Raw genomic sequence first — 18,873 nt, forward strand, 5'->3', positions numbered from 1 at the left:
CGGTTCCACCCTCATAGGACCCGGGTACCTTTCTGAAGGTTTCCACTGCGAGAAAAAAAAGGTATGCCTAAACGGAGATGTTTGATTACGTTATCTTCGTGTAATAATAATAATTTTATCAAACCCATGAAAAATTTTTATTTACAATACAGTAATATTTCACTGATAACATAATGTTTGTAGTGGAACACTATGTCAATATCATATCAATCCCAATTATTGTGTTATTAAGATAAACATACGTATTTATGTATTGAAAAAATATTTATAATCAGGACACAAATAAGTATATACAATATTGAATTGAATCGAGACAAAGCAGTTTTTTATAAGCTTGCATCTTAAAGCCAAAAAAAAAACAGATTTCACGCGTGCGTCTGGTCTCGGTGGTAGGGTTTTGTGCAAGCTCGTCTGGGTAGGTACCACCCACTCATCAGATATTCTACCGCAAAACAGCAATACTTGATATTGTTGTGTTCCGGTTTGAAGGGTGAGTGAGCCAGTGTAATTACAGGCACAAGGGACATAAAATCTTAGTTCCCAAGGTTGGTGGCGCATTGGCTATAAGCGATTTTATCTATAAGCGATTTTATATATATCATTTCTTACAATGTCAATGTCTAAGGGCGTTTGGTGACCACTTACCTTCAGGTGGCTTCAGGTGGCAGTATGCTCGTCCACCTTCCTATTCTAAAAGAATGATCTGCACTAGCCGCCCACGCCTTGCCAGCCCGCAAGATGCTTCTTCACGCCTCGTTTGAAGGTATCGTTTGTTTTGATTTGATTTGTATTCAGTAACAAACCTACATTTCATCAACGTAATAGATGTTACTCAAGAAGAGTGGCGTTTGCAAAGAAATATAACAAACAATTTGAACAAATTATTTGAACAAATTATACATATCTTAAACAATAAATACGATAGGAACTACATTAGTATAAAACTGTGTCGTAGCGACTATCGCCCTCCAATTAGACAGCACATTTATTTATTATTTGTTCATTATAAACATAACAATCAAATATCATTTAATTTAATAACACAATAACTAATAACAAAATATACTATATAAATATATACATTTAAATATATATACTATAAGGAAGGGATGGGGGTAACCTGTAAATGTGCTTTAACTTATTTACAAAGTAAAATAAATGTGTTAAGTCATAACCTCCTCTATCGCCTCGTAATCGGTTGAAGTGGTTAATCTCTCAGCAGCAATCTAAAACTTCTCCGGACGTGTGTTGTGTTTATTTTTAAACAAAACTCCTTAATGATGTGAACGTGTGATGTATCGTTACGAAGAAACGCTAAAGATTAATTTTATTATTTAAAACTCTAATAATTATATATAACAATTCTTTAATTGTTATTAATAAAAATGGAAAATAATATATATGTATATATATCAGCTTGTGATTAATGTACTTCGACATGTGTTATCGATCACCATAAAAGTTGGCACGTATGTTTTAGGAAGAAAGTATTATCCACTTTATTGCAACACGCCGCTAGATGGTGATGCAGTACTTGAGCTTGTATACCGTTTAAATGATGACTTTTAGTATATGTGTATATACTAAGAAGAACAACTTCCAGCTGATTTTTTTTATTTCCTGATCTTTGATAATATTATAGCGCACAAATGTATGAGTACTATCCTCCTACTCCTGAAATCTGCTTCATTTTAAAGAAACACACTCTGAGGCGAGTGCGGCATCAGGAAGTAAGCTACTATATTTTTCTAGCCGTAGCCCTGTGAGTTCCTTAAACACACGTACTTCACGCGAGACTAAATCACATATAGTTATATATTTTTTTACAATTAATCAGATTTCTACCGCGACAGTACCGCAACGTACTTCGCATTGTCTTAACGCTATTGATATTTTCACATTGCGGAAAACCCTAAAGGATAGAACGCACCGAGACTAATGTAACGCGCCTTGACTTAAAATGTTCCCCTTGATAATTGTTTTAAGTTACATAGCCGTTGTAACGGCCGGTCCGGCGACAGAGTCTTTCAAGGACCAATGTGAGCATTTCTATATATACATATAATAATTTTTTACTAAGGCTTAAAGATAAATCTCGTGGTATTTCTGATTGGGCTGGTTTATGTACAAGAATTTTAATAATGTAACGCATATATTGGCGTTCCTCGGGATGACGTTTTCTTATGCCGCAAACTCCTTTTTTTCCGCCACTCAAATTCTTGTGTGTGCGTACCGCGTATACTTTATACTTCTTTGCTATACCAATAGTATTGAAGGAAGCGATATGTGACATTGATTATTTTTATTATTTAAATGTAATGTCATTATTTATATTTTCAAATGAGTATTTTCAACAAATAGACTGCACGGATCCACGAACGATGAAAAAACACGCGGCGTACACGGAGTGGGCAGACGCGTACTCGTGTTCGCGTCACCGCTGCCAGCCGGGGGGGCGCAACCTAGCTATTTACACTGTGGGGTGAGTAACGATGTCTAACAAAACACTACGTACACTGAGTGCATCGATAAATTTATAAAAAACATAATATGGAATACATTGAAAATGCATTTAAAGAGTAACTGGTGTGCTTTTTGACGATTTATCTCATTATAAACCACATCAGAAACAGTAAGTGTGTTATGTTATATATATATAATATAGAATAAGGAAGAAACAGTAAATGTTCCACAATTTGACACAAGCTAACTTTATTTTGAACTATATGGTAGCCGATTTAAATATCTTTATTCAAATATACTTTACTACACCTTCAAACCTTCTCCTCAAAAAAGGGAGAGGAGGCCTTAGCCCAGCAGTGGGACATTTACAGGCTGTTACTGTACTGTTACTGTAAATATACTTTACAATTGTTTCTGAATCGCTAAGCGCTACCTGCGCTTTATTGGTAATTAATATTTTAGAATGGCGATTCAAAAGTGCTAATAAAAACCTCCACGAGTCGAGGTTTGGTTTCATTAGGTTCAGTCCAATACAACTTGAATTACATGACTATACACTTTTTTCAAAAAAAAAAAACTATTATACTTTATAAAGAGTTATGTTTATGGTCGTAAAGAGTATTGCTTATATTAATAAATCATCAATATTTCTGAATGCAGCACTTCCACCCTTCCATAACTCCTGCTGCCAGGTACTGCCGCCGACCCAAAATCCCGCTTGACTGTTGAGTTTCTTGTTCATTCAAATCACGATAATCCACAATTGAAACCGAACTTCACGTAGAGTATGTGATTGAGGAAAATATTTGACTAATAATATTTTAACAACAGTTGCAAGCGCGTCGAAGCTCCTGAGTCCGCAATAGAATGCGAGGAAGTCGTGGAGGACACCAACATGCAGTTCCCGTACTGCTGCACGAGGCTCAGGTACACTTACTTATTTACATATTTTTTTGTCTGGGATTTTTGAGTGATTGATTTTTTAGTATAATTATTATCTATATTGATATCTGCTGTCAACAGGTTAGTAAGTAAGTATGTAAGTAACAATCTGTAAATATCCCACTGTTTTGCAAAGGGCTGCTCCTCTCATGGTTGGTTTTGAGCTTGTGGAGAACACACACTCAATAAAAAAAAAAAAAAAAAATTAATATTAATTACGACGCAAACCTGAGTGGACGGCGTTATTAAGCAGTACCGATGGCTGGTGCCTACGCGCCGTCCACGATCGTCGCAGTGGCCAGTGATTTTTTACCTACGTTACCCTCCACTAGTGATGTATTTCGGTCGCCCTAAAATAATTATGTTCCCATCTATGTAAATTTATGTTAATGCGATTCCGAATATTCCTTCTGTTCTGGTTACCGTCATTGACTTTATATGTATGCCAGTATTGTGTTATTGTATTGTATTTATACTGTATTGTGTTACGAATTATATGTACACATCCGGACGAATTAGAGACTTTTATTTCGTCCTGTAGTGAGACTATCGAACACATTATTAAGAGTTAGTTCGCATTCGAACTGCCTTTACAACTAAAAGCTTACTCCACCATGCTGCTTCCACGTAAATTGGTACAAATTCTTACAGGAAATGAAGGCTTGGTAGTTACAGTTGTCGTAACTTTAATGTAATATGTTTTGTTAAGATGTCTAGTTGTGGTTCGGGGAGAGGTGTGGACTAGAGTCCTGGGTCAGCCCTGGGAGACCTTGCCGGCTGCGCCCTGGAGCCATATGTACAAGATGAAGAAACCTCCGCCATCTGATGATCATTTTGGAAATAAGTAATTTTATATTTATGTTTAAAACCTGCTGTCAATACGTTTACGTGTGTCTAGTGGCGATGACGACTCAAACAGTTTCTTTGGCCAAGATAAGAGTAGTAAGTGAGGGCAAATTCGTAACGTTTCAGTAAAACATTACTGGTGCAAAGAGTACGGTAAAACTAAATGTCATACTTTTCCCTCAGTAAGATCACAATGGGGACCTCGTTCCACCACACTTCTCTAATACAGGTTGGAAAATATACTTGTAACAGAAACGAGTCGGACGTGCAGTTTTCCCCACGATGGAGTCTTTTTTGAATGATATAATATATACAAATGTTACAGGAACATCGCGACGGGCCCCGTTTACGAAATACAGACGGACGTGGAACAGAAGGCACGCGACAAAATGCTGAGGTCGTCCAAGAAAGCGACGGCCGCGCCCGACTGCGACGCGCCCGCGCCCGCGCCCGACGTCGTGGTGAGCGCCGCAGTGTACCAACCCGTAGTAGCTCCTGGGTTACTTGGTAGCTTTAATTAGCCTATTTGAAGTATATTTTGTTTATCTTGGTTTTTTCTATATTTATTCAGATCGCGCTTTCTACTGCAAACGATGAAAAAAAAACGGAAAAAAGTGATCAGAAAAGGTAAATACAATTAAATTATATCAAGAAAGAATAATTTGAAAAATGAAAAGAACAAACTTTATAATATAAATAATATAAAGTGGGTTGAAGATTATTTATATTTTTAGTACTTCCATTTTTTTATGTAAAATACTACAAGTGTAACCATCCCCAAATACATGAAACTTTAGTATCATCATTCTTAATACTTGTTCTACTGCTAGGAAAATATAACATATTAATAGCCAGATACCAAGGAGAACATTTGGAACTCACTCCAGCACGTTGCTCAGTGGGAGACACAAAAATCTCCTTTTGTTTGGATGTTACGCAAATATTCATTTTTTGTTGAACTTTAGGCACAAACGCGTCAAGAAACCGAAACCCAGGTCCGATGTTATAGAAGAAAACAGAGACCACAACGAAGTGGACTTCGAAGACACACAAGCTTATGATAAGGTTACAAATTTTTTATAATGCAACTTATTATTTACAGCTATCAGAGGCGTGTCTGATGAGATCTTACACATCACTCCAGATAGAGTGGCATCCAACATAGCATAGCAATAGCATCTACATTTCTTAATAAGATAAACTATAAAAATATCGTTTTGAAAAAAGTACCAGCTAACTTCGACTGCGCGAGAGTCGAAATTTATTAAATTAGAACTCAAAACTCTAAGCAAGTTTTCACAAAATCCACACACATTTAAGAACCACACGAAGAATATTATTGTGTTCTGGTTTGAAGTGAGAGCAAACCCGTGAACTACAGGCACAAGACTCAAGAGACATAAAGTCTTAGTTCTTAAGGTTTGTGACGCATTAGCGATGTAAGTAACGGTTAATATTTCTGTCAATGCCGAGGTCTATGAGCGGTGGTGCCCACTAATCATCGGGTAATCGCTCTGAATGTTGTGTTCAATAAAAGTTTCAATTAATTGAAACAAATGATTTCAGTTACAAGACACATCAGACGAGAAACTGACTCCTGATGCCTTTGGAGTTACACAAAATATACAATCCAAGGTAAATGTTCCGTCAGCTTGAGCGAATATAATAAAGATAATATGAAAAACGAAAAGTAAGAAACTTTATATTTCGTTAAACTGATTTGACATATTCTTAACAGTAATTATATATAATGTAAATTAGTAGATAAACAAGACTTCAAGAGTAATAGAAATAATTATACAATAACCAGCAAAAGTCATAAAGTGATTGTCGCTTTCGTTTGTAGAAAAGAAACTGTATGGAAATGACGTATGTATTCGATTTTATAAACAAACTAGTTTTCGACCCCACCTGATGGGAGGAATTAAGTGAACTAAGTCTTTTTCTGTATCCTTGACAACATATTGATGGGCGGACGAAATTTTCATGATGATAGGCTGAGCGGTTTACGTGGGAGCGTAATAAGCGATTACTGGTGGTAGGGCTTTGTGCAAAGCTCGTCTGCGTAGGTACTACCCACTCATCAGATATTCTACCGCAAAATTATATTATATTCTACAGCAGTACTTGGTATTGTTGTGTTCCGGTTTGAAGGGTGAATAAGCCAGTGTAATTACAGGCACAAGGGACATAACATCTTAGTTCCCAAGGTTGGTGGCGCATTGGCGATGTATGCGATGGTTGACATTTCTTAAAATGCCAATGTCTATGGGCGTTGGTGACCACTTACCATCAGATGGCCCATATGCTCGTCCACCTTCCTATTCTATAAAAAAAAAATTTAAATGTCCAGGTGGTGTGGACGGACATTCCTCAGAGCCAATGGAACGAGCGCGACCCCGCGGTGGACGTTGAAAGTCAACGAGTAAGTAAACTTGATATTATTAGTTCTACATATATTTGTATTAGAAATATTCATCGCAGTTATATATTCGAATATATGCAATAATTATGGTTATATTGCCTGGCTTTGCTCACGATAAATAATAATGATTTGTATACAGTATTTATATTATGAAGTGTGGGAAAACGAATGTATTTAACGGTTTAAGACGCCGAACGCACGGTTACGGAAGCTAACACAGACAAACGCCGCGCTGCTAGTAAACACTTAAACAAAATACCGCTAGAATTCGAACCCTGGGTCTTGGGGTTGCATCCGCACAAGCTAGCCACTCCACGAACTTTATACACAATAATATTTATTCAAATATTAAAGACAGCAAATAAATCGATTCTATCCAAAGTACTGACTATCTGTCGATTTAATAGGTCAGTTTTTTTAGAACAACACATATCTTTTTAAATAAAATGTATTTGTGAATCTTACAGAATCCCGATGAGAAGAAAGAAAAGCCATCCGGCCTGCAGGCACTCGTGGACGCGATCGGAAACAGAATGAGAGATATTGAAAATGTCGTCCAGAGGATGACTGAGAAAGTCCACAATAAATTGCCTGAAGCCGAAGTGGCCAGTTCGGAGAAACGGTTAGTATATGAATCAAGGTTTATTGAGTTTATTTTAGTTTGTATCGTTAAAATAGCGTTTATTTTAATATGATAAATGTATGTTACTTGATTGGATAACCAACCAGGATAACTTCCACTGCACACGGTGAAATTCTAACCTTCATGTTATCAAGTAAAGAAACAAACAAAGGTACGTTAAATATGATCGGAAGCACATTAATTCACCGTTAAAACGAAACGAACTATTTCTTAAAAATAGTGTCATTTTACAGGAAGGAATGTACATCTATTAAACATTATATACAAGTATATTATATTCAGCTTCAGATTGTAAACGCACATATGTTTTCCTAACGTTTCGACGTGAACACGAGTTGAACAAAAAAAAACAATACGATAACGGTCAAATTCCGATCTTTTCATAGAGTTTATGTATATATTTAAATTACAGTTCTGAGGGAACAGACAGACATACTCATAAAGCTGATAAAGAGAATGCAAAGGACGACTTTGAGAAAGCGAAAAAACCCAACTCTGACAACGAACACTACAAACGGTATTACAAATAATACTTACCTAATCTTTCCTTTATATAACACCAGGATCCAACAAAATACATAACTATAATTTAAGCTAGCTAATATAATATAATATAATATAATATAATATAATATAATATAATATAATATAATATAATATAATATAATATAATATAATATAATATAATATAATATAATATAATATAATATAATATAATATAATATAATATAATATAATATAATATAATATAATATAATATAAATAATATAATAGCTTACGTAAATAATATTTATAAAAATTGTCATAGCGATGGCATCGTTTTTCACAGCAAATAAAATTTTACGAATCATACGATAACACAACTAATGGTATACCAGCGATTATCTAAAGCTTTTGTATGTGTAATATAAGAAACATTTTAATATAAGATAAAACTTTACAGTGTCGAAGTTTGATGTGATTACTCAAGCCAAAAACCTCAAGAATTTTAACTGGGTTAAATTATCCTCTATTATAACTGGGTGTTCCGCAAGGAACAATAATAAGTTATATTTATTTTTGATTTATTTTTGATGTCCAAAAGTATCTTTTGAAGTAAAAAGTGTTTGTGATATTGTATTGTTTAAATTGCGATTTGAATGATTTTATTTAATGATTGTGTACAACAAAATCAACACAATTTTCAAATAACTTTAAAATAAACCATTTCACATTTGAACCTGTCAGATTCACAGTAAAAAATCGAGGCAGCAAATATTTACACAGCGCGACTGACGTGACGAGCGAACAGCCGCTCTTTGTCGAAGACACCAACCTGAACGGTTACTTCAGTGACGCCAGCAACAGCGTCGTTAGAAGAGCCGGAGCGTCCAAGGTTTGTATCTATTTGATTATTGCCTCGTTGATGTTGTGTCAGACTACGATATTGAGGAGCTTAAATCCTGGCTCACGTCAGTATAAAAATTGTAATCTATCTGTAAACCCATTATCAGCCAGGAGTTAACAGTGTTACTAGTTGTAGAACTACAACCGGGAGGTAGCTCCCGGCCCTTAAACAGCATGAACGTTTGTTGGTTAGTACCTACACCTGTGTCTTCATCACGAATGGCCGCCAAGGGCGAGATAAAGCAATTCAACTTATACATATATAAATATTTTCTTATTATAAAAGACTACCACGCTTGGGGCTTGCTCGCGAAGAGTATTTTAACCGCTAACAAGACCGCTAACAGAATCGCTGGTATAATGGTGTATGGTATCTGTCTAGAGTGTAATGTATCTATATAGACAGGCTTGCACGATTACCTACAAGAACCATGGATGATGCACAGAATACATGGGCAAACGAAGTAACGTACCCGATGGTCCAGTGCGCTCGTACCCGGGATGACAATCTAGGCACCTTCCATCATCGTTACGCATTTCTTGCTACTTTCTGATTTGTCTTTAAAAATGAATTTAAAAATGAATCAACATCAAACAAGTACTCTAAAACTCATTCTTATTTACCTACCTGCTCTTAATTAACAATATAATAAGTTTTTATCCGTAAATGAAGAGCATTTTTTTGTTTTGTGTCCGGGGCCGCCAAACTTAATATACGCCATTGGGCTCGTGACAATTACGATTCTATTACCTTTTTTCTAGGCCATCGACTACTCTCGGTAGCCGAGATGGCCTAGTGCACCACTGAATTTTCATGTGCTTAATTTGTGTTTATAATTCATCTCGTGCTTGACGGTGAATGAAAACATCATGAGGATACCTGCATGTGTCTAATTTCATTGAAATCCCGCACATGTGTATTCTATCAACATGCATTGGAGCAGCGTGATGGAATAAGCTCCAAACTTACTCCTCAAAAGGGAGAGGAGGCCTTAGCCCAACAGTGGGCCATTAACAGGCTGTTACTATTATATTATTATACAATACTATATTTTTTCAGCTCTATTACTTAAAGTTATAATAATGAAATATATATTGAATTTGTATTATTTAATAAACATATTATTTAGAAAGTCTAGTTCATAGTCAGGAATTTGTACTTTCCAAAAGGAACCGTTGCCGACGTACATGGCTCCGGTGGAAAGTCGGCGCAAGTCACACGCGGTCGATCTCTCCGGTGAGGACAAGAAACATAAGAAACGCGGGCACAAGAAGAAGCGGAAGGTAATAGTTCTCTTGTAAACCTTTGCTAAGAGAAAATACACTTTTATTGCACATCGGGGGTAAAAAGAGAGGTGGTATAAGCTTAACGTGTGTATCTGTCTGTGGCATGGTAGCTCCCAAACGAATGGACCTATTTTGATACGGTTTTTTCTGTTGAAAGTTGATGTGATCGAGATGGTTCTAAGCTGTAAATTATGATGATTAGTTCAAGTGCGTTTGAAGATCACCAAGCCATTTATGATTTGGGCATCATTAAAATTTAATTGTACGAAAAACCGACAAAAAGCACTGTGTTTACTTTTATATAAAGGTAGCTAGACATATGTTTTCAGTATTTACAATAATTATATATCTTGCATAAAATTTTATACCTTTTATCGTCTATATTATCTTTAGTCGAATACTTATTTAATTTATAATAGGTAGGTTGATTGATAAATGGGTCACCTAATGGTGGTCACCACTGCCCGTAGACTTCCCTTAATCGGAATACAATGATTCGAAGTATTGTCATATATCTATCTGTTAACTCTAACGAGTTTAAAGAATCGCGCCACTGAATAGCAGCACTCGTAAAATGTCTGCAGGTTCGTTATAGAATCGTATATCATGTCCCTGCTTCGGTGCGTAAATCTTAAGTGATATTTACTAATCCTCAAACTACATTAAACAGAACAGAGGTCACAAGAAACACCACTTTAAAGAAGATAAAAAGAAGCGCTTCAACAAACTGTCTTCTGCGGAACTGGACAAGAACGTTGTATCTTTAGAAGACAGCAGCGTTCTTTAATCTTTGACTACGAGTGTGTATGTTAAAAGTAAATGTAACTCTAATGTAAATCTATTCTTGTAATAATTAAAGTCATAACGGGATAAAGTTGTCATCCATCAGACGAAGCATTCAGCTCAAACACTTGGTCGGGTCGAAAAAAAGTAAAGTAAAAACTGTCATTTTGTAAGATCATATAATTTTTTACGTCTAGAAAATAAATCTTTATAGGAATATTAACCAGCCGACGAACGAGGAAATTTACAGTGCAAGAAAGGTAATATGCGATTATTGATTAACAATAATTATTATTAATAAACTACTTGAAGTAGCAAATCGTAAGTATCATCAGTACAAAATTACACTATTTTCAGCTTTGACATTTTCTTAGGAATTTTTTTCAATAAGCATTTGGTTTTTATTATAACTTCGACTACATAGAGACAAGCAGGATATTTATTTAATTATGGAATAAATATGCTAAGCAACGGCAACTTGCAATGAAAATAACATTGTATTTTTACGTTGTCTCAGAAGTCAGGGCATCGTAACATTATGTAAGGCCGATTTCTTGGACTATTGTTGTACCCACTCCTAAATATGCTGTAGACTGAATTTTAATATGAAATATTACCAATGAAATATTATTTTAAACAATACGTAATAAAATCAATAGTTTTGTTTTAAATGCTGTTAATAAGATCTTGAAATATATATTATATTTATATAAAACTGATTAAATTGCTTTGACGAGTGGTTTTGTGTTTTTCGATCATGTTGTTCATTAAACGCCCAATCACTCGTTGAAAATAATAATACATAAGTTATGTAATGTGATTTAATATCATCTTTTGTGTTTGTTAATTATCAACTTTTGTTAATATTTATAAATTTATATTACGAATATTTAGCTAAATAGCTGCATCACAATAGATGTTTCATATAAGCCAGTGTTTTATTGTTGAACGTCGAGCGTACGTACGTAAGCGTATAAGTGTCAATATTTATAAAATTTGCCTTTTATTTGCATAGAATTTGATATAGGGAAAGCCTAAACCTTTACATGAAAATGTATAGAAGCTCCCGATTTGTGCTACTACCAAACCTCTAATTCTTCATTGCGCAAGGCCCAAGATCCTCCAAATCTAGTTCTGTACTTGCTAATTAGTACCTAACCATAAAAATAACTTTCTGTTACCGTCCATTCCGATATTTTTGATGTCGCAGACTTGTTCGCGTTGCCAAGAATCGAAGATGTTATTAAGTTCAGTGGTATCGTTGCCGATCTGGTGTTATCCGAACATACTGATTGCGCTTCTGACTGGTTTTGGCCACGGAGGCCATTCTCGAGGACGACCAGCCAACTACGCAATCATATTAAAATGCAAACACACACTTGTGCACTCTCCACTCTGAATCTCATAATCCAATGGGACGGCAATCTGACACGACCGGAAAGGGTTAAGGCACAAAACCAACGGCTTTATGTGCCATCTGAAGTATGACGATGTTCCGAAGTCCACTGCTAATTTCCACTCTTCTGCTACTAGATTTAAAAAAAAATCATATAGGTTTTTAATTCATCCGACGCCGGGCTTGAACCCAGGACCTCTGGGCCTGCGATCTAATGGCCACTGAACCAACGAGACAGTCAACCCAAAAACAACATACAATTACTTAAGTTAAGCAAAACACGTTTCAGAAAACACTTATTTTTATGATAATCTTTTTATTTTTCAATCTCTAAATACATATAACAGTACTTTCCTTTTTATCTATTTAAGTTGTAAGTCAAATAAAACTCAATAATGCATTCTACTTTTAATACTATTTATTTAAAACACAACAAATCAATCAATACATTATATATAACCGAAATGCAAAATATAATACACTGCAATATTTTATTAATCCTTAATCATTTGAACAGCAACGAAAATTGCATTTTCGTTTAAAAAACTAAATTTTAATTAATATGTTTGTAAATAAATGCAGATATAAGCTTAGTCAATGAATATTCGATTTTTTTATTATTTGCCTGTTCATAACATCCGTCAATCGGCACTTAAGACCAACTCCAAGCTGTAATGTAAACTAATTTATTCACTGAACCATTATAATTGATTTATAATTACCATGACGTGTCACCTTTGTTGTATGTCATAGGCAGAATACTTAGAGACGTTAGTCATGATATTAAAAAAAAACACAATCTTGCCAATGAACTGCTGGGATGGTAAAACTAGACTGTATGTAATGATTAAATACTATAATTGTCATATATGTTCTGTTTGTACTTAAATAATTTTCAACACAAAGTGAAGACTAGAAATTATAAAGTAGATATAATAACACAGCTACGTCATATTGTTAACAGATGTTATAACTCATAATATAACAGATAAAATAACTTATAAGTATTATTCTGTGCTATATTATAATAGGCAGTGCTATATTATAATATAAAAGTATATAAATTGAAAGCTGGAAAATAAAATTTTCGAATGTTGCATTTGACAAGCAGTTCTAGTATTTGTGATTACATTTTTTTTTGTTCTTTTCTGGCGTGCTACATTTTTTTTTAATTTGATACAATGTTTTTTTTTTTTTTTTTGTTGAATTTTGCAAAGTATTCAGATGCCAAAAACTCAGCATTAAGAAACAATTTTAGAATATTTATAACACATTATTTTATAAGAATTTTTATTTAGTGGAAATTGCAATAATACCAGAAATAAAATAAATATATATTAAAAATAAAAGTATTTTTCTACATAGCTTATGTCTTGCATTGTTGTACCATTCAATTTATAAAGACAATGGAAATTTGAAATTTATTTGCAATGTTATTAATCAATTCGAAGAATACTTGTAGGAAGAAACTTAATAAAAATGGGCTAAATATTAAGCAGCTTAACAGGACACATGTTTGTTCTTTATTACAATATTTTTGTTATATATCTGATTACTATCACAGTACTAATGAGATGTATTATAAATCAATTCTTAGATGTTGTTTATCTCGTACCATTGACATCTATTGTAAGTTTTCAATTACAAGTTTCTCAGTTCTGTACATGTCCCCAATTATCACCTGAAATGAAAAAGAATCATATAGTTATAATTTTTTTTATCTCTTGATGCTTTTACGTCTTACCGAGGAGAACTCGATATCAAACATACCTACGATTGATGTATAGAACTATACTTAACTTAATTAAAATAATTGAAAAATTAATAGAATTATGTAATTCTGTGTGTTATATTACAGATTTATCATTGTCTCTCACAAACACATTTGTTTTTGTTATTAATAAGAGGAAGGATTAACAGGCCAACATGCTTTCCAAGGCACGGAGATGTACACACTTTCATCTCCACCTCCTTCCAGATTTCGAAGATTCTCAGTAGCAGGCCGATCTTCGTAGAAGTCAATAACTTTTTATCGGCCCAACCTGGGTTTTAAACCCAGGACCTCGGGATCTAGACCTTATAATTAGCCATTAGACCAACAAGGCAAGTAATGTTTGTATTTACACTGGCTTTCGAACCCAATTGGTACTAAACAAAACAAAATAAATTGGTCTTTGACGATAAAATAAAATATAAAATTTACCTGGCGTTTGATAATTTCTAGATTCTGTTTACCATTTTCAAACGCTTTCTTTATTAACTTTGGATCAGATAATGATTTGTTTTCTGTGAAAGCATCTCTTACTCTCCTTAAGGCATAGCATCTAAAACATTAAATTTGTATGAAATGGTAAAAAAATATTTTTAAGGTTATGTAATTAAATTTTTCTTTCTCTATTGTATAAAAATTTACCTGAAGTTGTAATTCGTAAATTTATGAGCCTCTTTTAAAAGTGATTTGTAAAGCGATAAAATTTGGGTCCGTGGTATGCCTGCTGCCATTTTTATGCTATTTTTTCCCGAGATTTTTCTATACTATGAAAAATGTAAATAAAGTTGCGTTCCAAACTACGAGAAGCTTAGATTAATACTCTTTTGTGTTAAAGTTGGTAATATACGTATAAAGCCAAATTATTGTAAAAATAAATATTTCAGAATAAAGTATCCTTTTTAGTGCTATTCAGACAAAAACTAAGCAAATAGAACCCTTTTCACGGAAAAGATACAACGAGTTCGTTAAAATGAAACGTAATTTATGTTGCCATTACAATTATATTACCCGTGAAGTTGCTTTAAAATTATTTATAAAATATTGATCGTTTTTTATAGTTATACTTATACCTCGAAAATTTGGGAAATAAGAAACCAAGTGTAATCTTTAATTTGTAAGCGGTGTGTTTAAAAATAAATAAAAAAATATTAATAAATATTTTTATTAATAATTATTAATACAATCAGTTGAATTTCAGAAAAAAATATAACGCTCAAATGATTCATCATTGACGATTCACCATCAATTTGTGTTTAAGCGGTCAATTGCACATTTACGAAAAAAAAAATAACGAAAAAACTTGATTACTTGAGCTTAGATTACTTTTAATTCATGGAAACGTACACTTGTGAAAGAATAATTATATTTTGTATAACAATTATATTAAAAATTGTTAAATGTTTTTTTTCGTATTTTGTTACATTTCATTTTCATCTTCCAATTTGATAAAACCATCAGACGTTAAGACGTTTTAAGGGCAGTTTATATATTTTATATGGTAGCCCCAAAATGGCCGCAGTAGGCAGCCCTAAACGGTAAACCTCCGCACTCCCGCAGTCAAAATCTCATTATTGAACGAATGGCTGTTGTCAGTTTTCTTGTAAATATTTATCAAAATTTTAAGTTTTAAATCCAAGCTGAATATAAAAGTTATGAATTAAGTAAAAGTGAAAGTAGTGTGTTATAAATATTTTTTAATTCAGCCACACAAACGTGAGTAATGTTTAATTCATGATACATTTTATGTATGTAACTTTTTAATATATAACTTTTGTTTTGCGATGTCGTGTGAAAAGACAAATTGTTCTTCAATTGTGTTAAATGTCGTGTCCATAATATTTATAATAGAAAATAGTCAATTGTAAATATGTTTTCATGGAATATTTCGCGCGTGTACCGTTGTGTAAGCGAGCAGACTATGTACAAATACGTAGTTATTTTGTTGGATACATCTCGTTGTCCTTGACTTTACATAGAGTTCACGGAGAGATGCTTTTCTCGAGAAAGAATAATGGCGCTTTTTTCAACACGACAAGCTATTGACATATTTTTATAGTACCTATTCATTAGTATAATGGTGATGAATTTTTTGGCTTGTTGTGTTATGTATACTTTTTTAATTTTCAGTATTGGTAATGAAAATGCTTAGAATGATAAATGAGGTTTCAATATAAATTGTATAAATTCGGGTTACGAGTTACGAGTTGACTACGACGAGGTGTAACTTGGACGAAACATCGGGTAAAATAAAAATGTATATGATCGCGATTACAAACCTAATATTATATATATTATTTTGATTGATGATTCGAGCTTATGAAAATGGTCAATATAAGCACACCAACCAGAAATGATTGTTCCTTAACTTGATTGTACTAGGAGGCCAGAGGTGATTCTAAACAGTAATCACTTTGCCCATAATGACTGAGGCAATTTAGATACGAATTTTTTAGTAGTCCTCTGAAATGCAAGACGAAAATCCATTATGCCAAGTAAAATTATTGCCTTTTTTAAACTTAACTAATTCAAATTTTTTCAAATTAGACACACTTGAAATTTTTTGGAGCTCTGAAATTGTCTAGGAACTGTTAGAAAACTTTAATTAATTCAGCACTCTTATGAATCATAAAAATAAAAATTTTTGCTTGAGAGAAGAAAAGGCAAATTTATGGGGTTATTGTTTTTTACATTGTTAACAATTGTTGATTGATGTTTGTTGTTGAACTTTTTGATGAACAAGAGTGCCTGTTTTTTAATCAAATTAATCTTTTAAGGGACTCACCATTAAAAAACATTTTACTTTTTTTTTATAACAATACATTTTGCTCATAATATTTTATTATCGACATAACACAAGTGCCACATATTTTTGTGGTCCACTTCAGTGCATAAATTGCAAAAAAAAATAAAACGGCAAAGATTTATAGCCAGCTGCGTGATGCCAATGTTAGAAATGTTTGTGTTGGAATGCTGTTTCGCTGCTTCCATGTATTTGGTGGTTAATGGGCTTACATCCTTAATTGGCAACTTATTAATCAGAAATTTTTATTTTTTCGCTCTTACAACACTCACCGAGATATGGCCATATTAAAAAAACTAAGTACATAACTTAATTTATTATTTTTCGTCAGTGCTCTTCTTTAAGCTATTTACAATATATTTACTTGTTTATAAGTAAATAACTTGTGTAAAATTTATATATTTTATAGTAACAATAACATGTACATTGCAAGCTTTACCAATGATATTATATGTATAAGCACCTCGTAGGGTCAGGATGAATGAATTTCAACAGTGAAGCACCCCGAGTAACTACTGCATCCACATAGGCAATCATCATACATATACTGTGTATATTCACTGACTCTCATTTTTTCCCTTTTTTATTTAATTTGGTTTAAAGACATTTATTTCTCATAAAGAAAACAATACATAATTCATTTAAAATGAGAAAATACAATAATATACAATTATATAGTTTGAAATTTAAAACAAATGTAGGCAGTTAAGATATTCGTTAATCTCATGAACATCGTAAAACATAAAGATATATAATTACTAACTCTCGAACCGCTGCAGGCCTTCTACAAGCAAGTAAAAATACTTACACAAGCGTACTCGACTAAAGTATATTTCGATTTCAATTCATTTATTACTTTAATTATTATTTATTTATAAATTTACTGGTGGTAGAGCTTTGTGCAAGCTCGTCTGGGTAGATACCACCCACTCATCAGATATTCTACAAAACAAAGCAAAACAGTACTGCTGCTGATATTGTTGTGTTCCGGTTTGAAAAATAAGTAAGCCAGTGTAATAACAGGCGTAAGGGACGTAACATATTAGTTCCGAAGGTTGGTGGCGCATTGGTGATGTAAGCGATAATTAACATTTCTTACAATGCCAATGTCTATGGGCATTGGTGGCCACTTACCATCAGGTGGCCCATATGCCAATCGCCTTCCTATTCTATTAAAAAAAATATTAATAACACATCATATAGTGGTGGAGACCCCATTAATTAACAGCTATTTTGTACTAATTTATAAGGTGTTTCTTAAATATAGGAAATCTTTCAATATTTACAGTTACATCTGGTTACTTATTGTACATTGACACTTCTTCCAACATAATATTTTTTTCCCAGACTTGCTTCTAATGTTAACAAACTCGTTTGTTTTCCTCTTCTTGTGCTAAATGTGCTTTTTTATGAAAGTGTATTTCTTGAGTGATTATTTTCCTAATGCAAGTTTCGAGTGTATATATCTGATTAATATTAAGAACTTTAGTGTCTTTTATATAGTTGTAAGCAATTAAAAAAAGACTATTAACTTGAACAAAGCTGCAGATTGTCTGTGGATATAGAAATAGATAGAGATAATAGGAGATATATATATATATATATATATATATATATATATATATATATATAAACACAATATTGTTCAATGATTGCTTATGTGGATTTACTTATGTATATATAATATTTATAAGATATTGATAAATATTTAAAACTTAAATACCTCTATTGAATGCTCCAATCTTATCACAAATGACTGAATGTCTACAAGCAATGTGTAATAAATATTTTTACAATGTTGATTGATGGCTTTATAATCATTGTTTAGCAGGTAACTAGTTAAACAATGCTGCGTCTCGTTTTTCGTATGTCAAATCCATGATGACAGAAAGAGCAAACATATTCTCTATAAAGGCCCCTTAAAAATACCAAATAAAAAATAAAAGTGTTTAACTAAATAGTTGCAAAGCAATGTTTATAAGTAAGTTGGTAATGTTTTATAACAATAATGTCCATTGGCTGCGTGCAAATAACTTAATGCTTACTGAAGCCAAGTGTTCAACATGTCGGAAAGCCAACTCAGAATTAGGTATAATTCACTTTAATCTAATTTGCGCGTAACCTACAATAG

The 18,873-nt window shown here is 33.2% G+C and overlaps 3 protein-coding genes across 3 annotated transcripts in view; 2 read left to right on the forward strand and 1 right to left on the reverse strand.

Annotated features, from left to right (window-relative positions):
* The first annotated feature begins 1,906 nt into the window (after positions 1 to 1,906).
* Positions 1,907 to 12,722, forward strand: LOC126779287 (uncharacterized). The gene is made up of 14 exons (XM_050503275.1): positions 1,907 to 2,039; positions 2,362 to 2,482; positions 3,295 to 3,390; positions 4,115 to 4,249; positions 4,577 to 4,712; positions 4,823 to 4,878; positions 5,217 to 5,316; positions 5,818 to 5,886; positions 6,605 to 6,676; positions 7,144 to 7,298; positions 7,732 to 7,836; positions 8,547 to 8,694; positions 9,876 to 9,989; positions 10,663 to 12,722. The coding sequence occupies exons 1-14, from the start codon at positions 1,961 to 1,963 to the stop codon at positions 10,777 to 10,779; spliced, it is 1,503 nt and encodes a 500-aa protein (XP_050359232.1). The 5' UTR covers positions 1,907 to 1,960; the 3' UTR covers positions 10,780 to 12,722.
* Positions 12,723 to 13,297: 575 nt separating this feature from the next.
* LOC126779306 (LYR motif-containing protein 4B) lies at positions 13,298 to 14,751 on the reverse strand. The gene is made up of 3 exons (XM_050503304.1): positions 14,585 to 14,751; positions 14,375 to 14,495; positions 13,298 to 13,852 (listed from the first exon to the last, which is right to left on the reverse strand). The coding sequence occupies exons 1-3, from the start codon at positions 14,671 to 14,673 to the stop codon at positions 13,796 to 13,798; spliced, it is 267 nt and encodes an 88-aa protein (XP_050359261.1). The 5' UTR covers positions 14,674 to 14,751; the 3' UTR covers positions 13,298 to 13,795.
* A 740-nt stretch (positions 14,752 to 15,491) lies between these two features.
* LOC126779282 (uncharacterized) overlaps positions 15,492 to 18,873 on the forward strand; it is a 37,967-nt gene continuing 34,585 nt past the window's right edge. Inside the window, exon 1 of the mRNA XM_050503259.1 lies at positions 15,492 to 15,655. The gene's annotated coding sequence lies outside the window, so the exon portion shown is untranslated. The remainder of the gene's footprint in view (positions 15,656 to 18,873) is intronic.

The sequence above is a fragment of the Nymphalis io genome, chromosome 28 (assembly GCF_905147045.1).
Source record: "Nymphalis io chromosome 28, ilAglIoxx1.1, whole genome shotgun sequence".
Taxonomy (NCBI): Eukaryota; Metazoa; Arthropoda; class Insecta; order Lepidoptera; family Nymphalidae; genus Nymphalis; species Nymphalis io.

Coding starts and splice junctions, on each gene's coding strand:
- LOC126779287 (XM_050503275.1), top strand. CDS start 1,961: ATGTTCCCCTTGATAATTGTTTTAAGTTACATAGCCGTTGTAACGGCC. Junction 4,250..4,576: donor GATGATCATTTTGGAAATAA/GTAATTTTATAT, acceptor CAAATGTTACAG/GAACATCGCGACGGGCCCCG. Junction 9,990..10,662: donor GGCACAAGAAGAAGCGGAAG/GTAATAGTTCTC, acceptor TACATTAAACAG/AACAGAGGTCACAAGAAACA.
- LOC126779306 (XM_050503304.1), bottom strand. CDS start 14,673: ATGGCAGCAGGCATACCACGGACCCAAATTTTATCGCTTTACAAATCA. Junction 14,496..14,584: donor TTTACGAATTACAACTTCAG/GTAAATTTTTAT, acceptor TTAATGTTTTAG/ATGCTATGCCTTAAGGAGAG. Junction 13,853..14,374: donor TAGAAATTATCAAACGCCAG/GTAAATTTTATA, acceptor TTTTCATTTCAG/GTGATAATTGGGGACATGTA.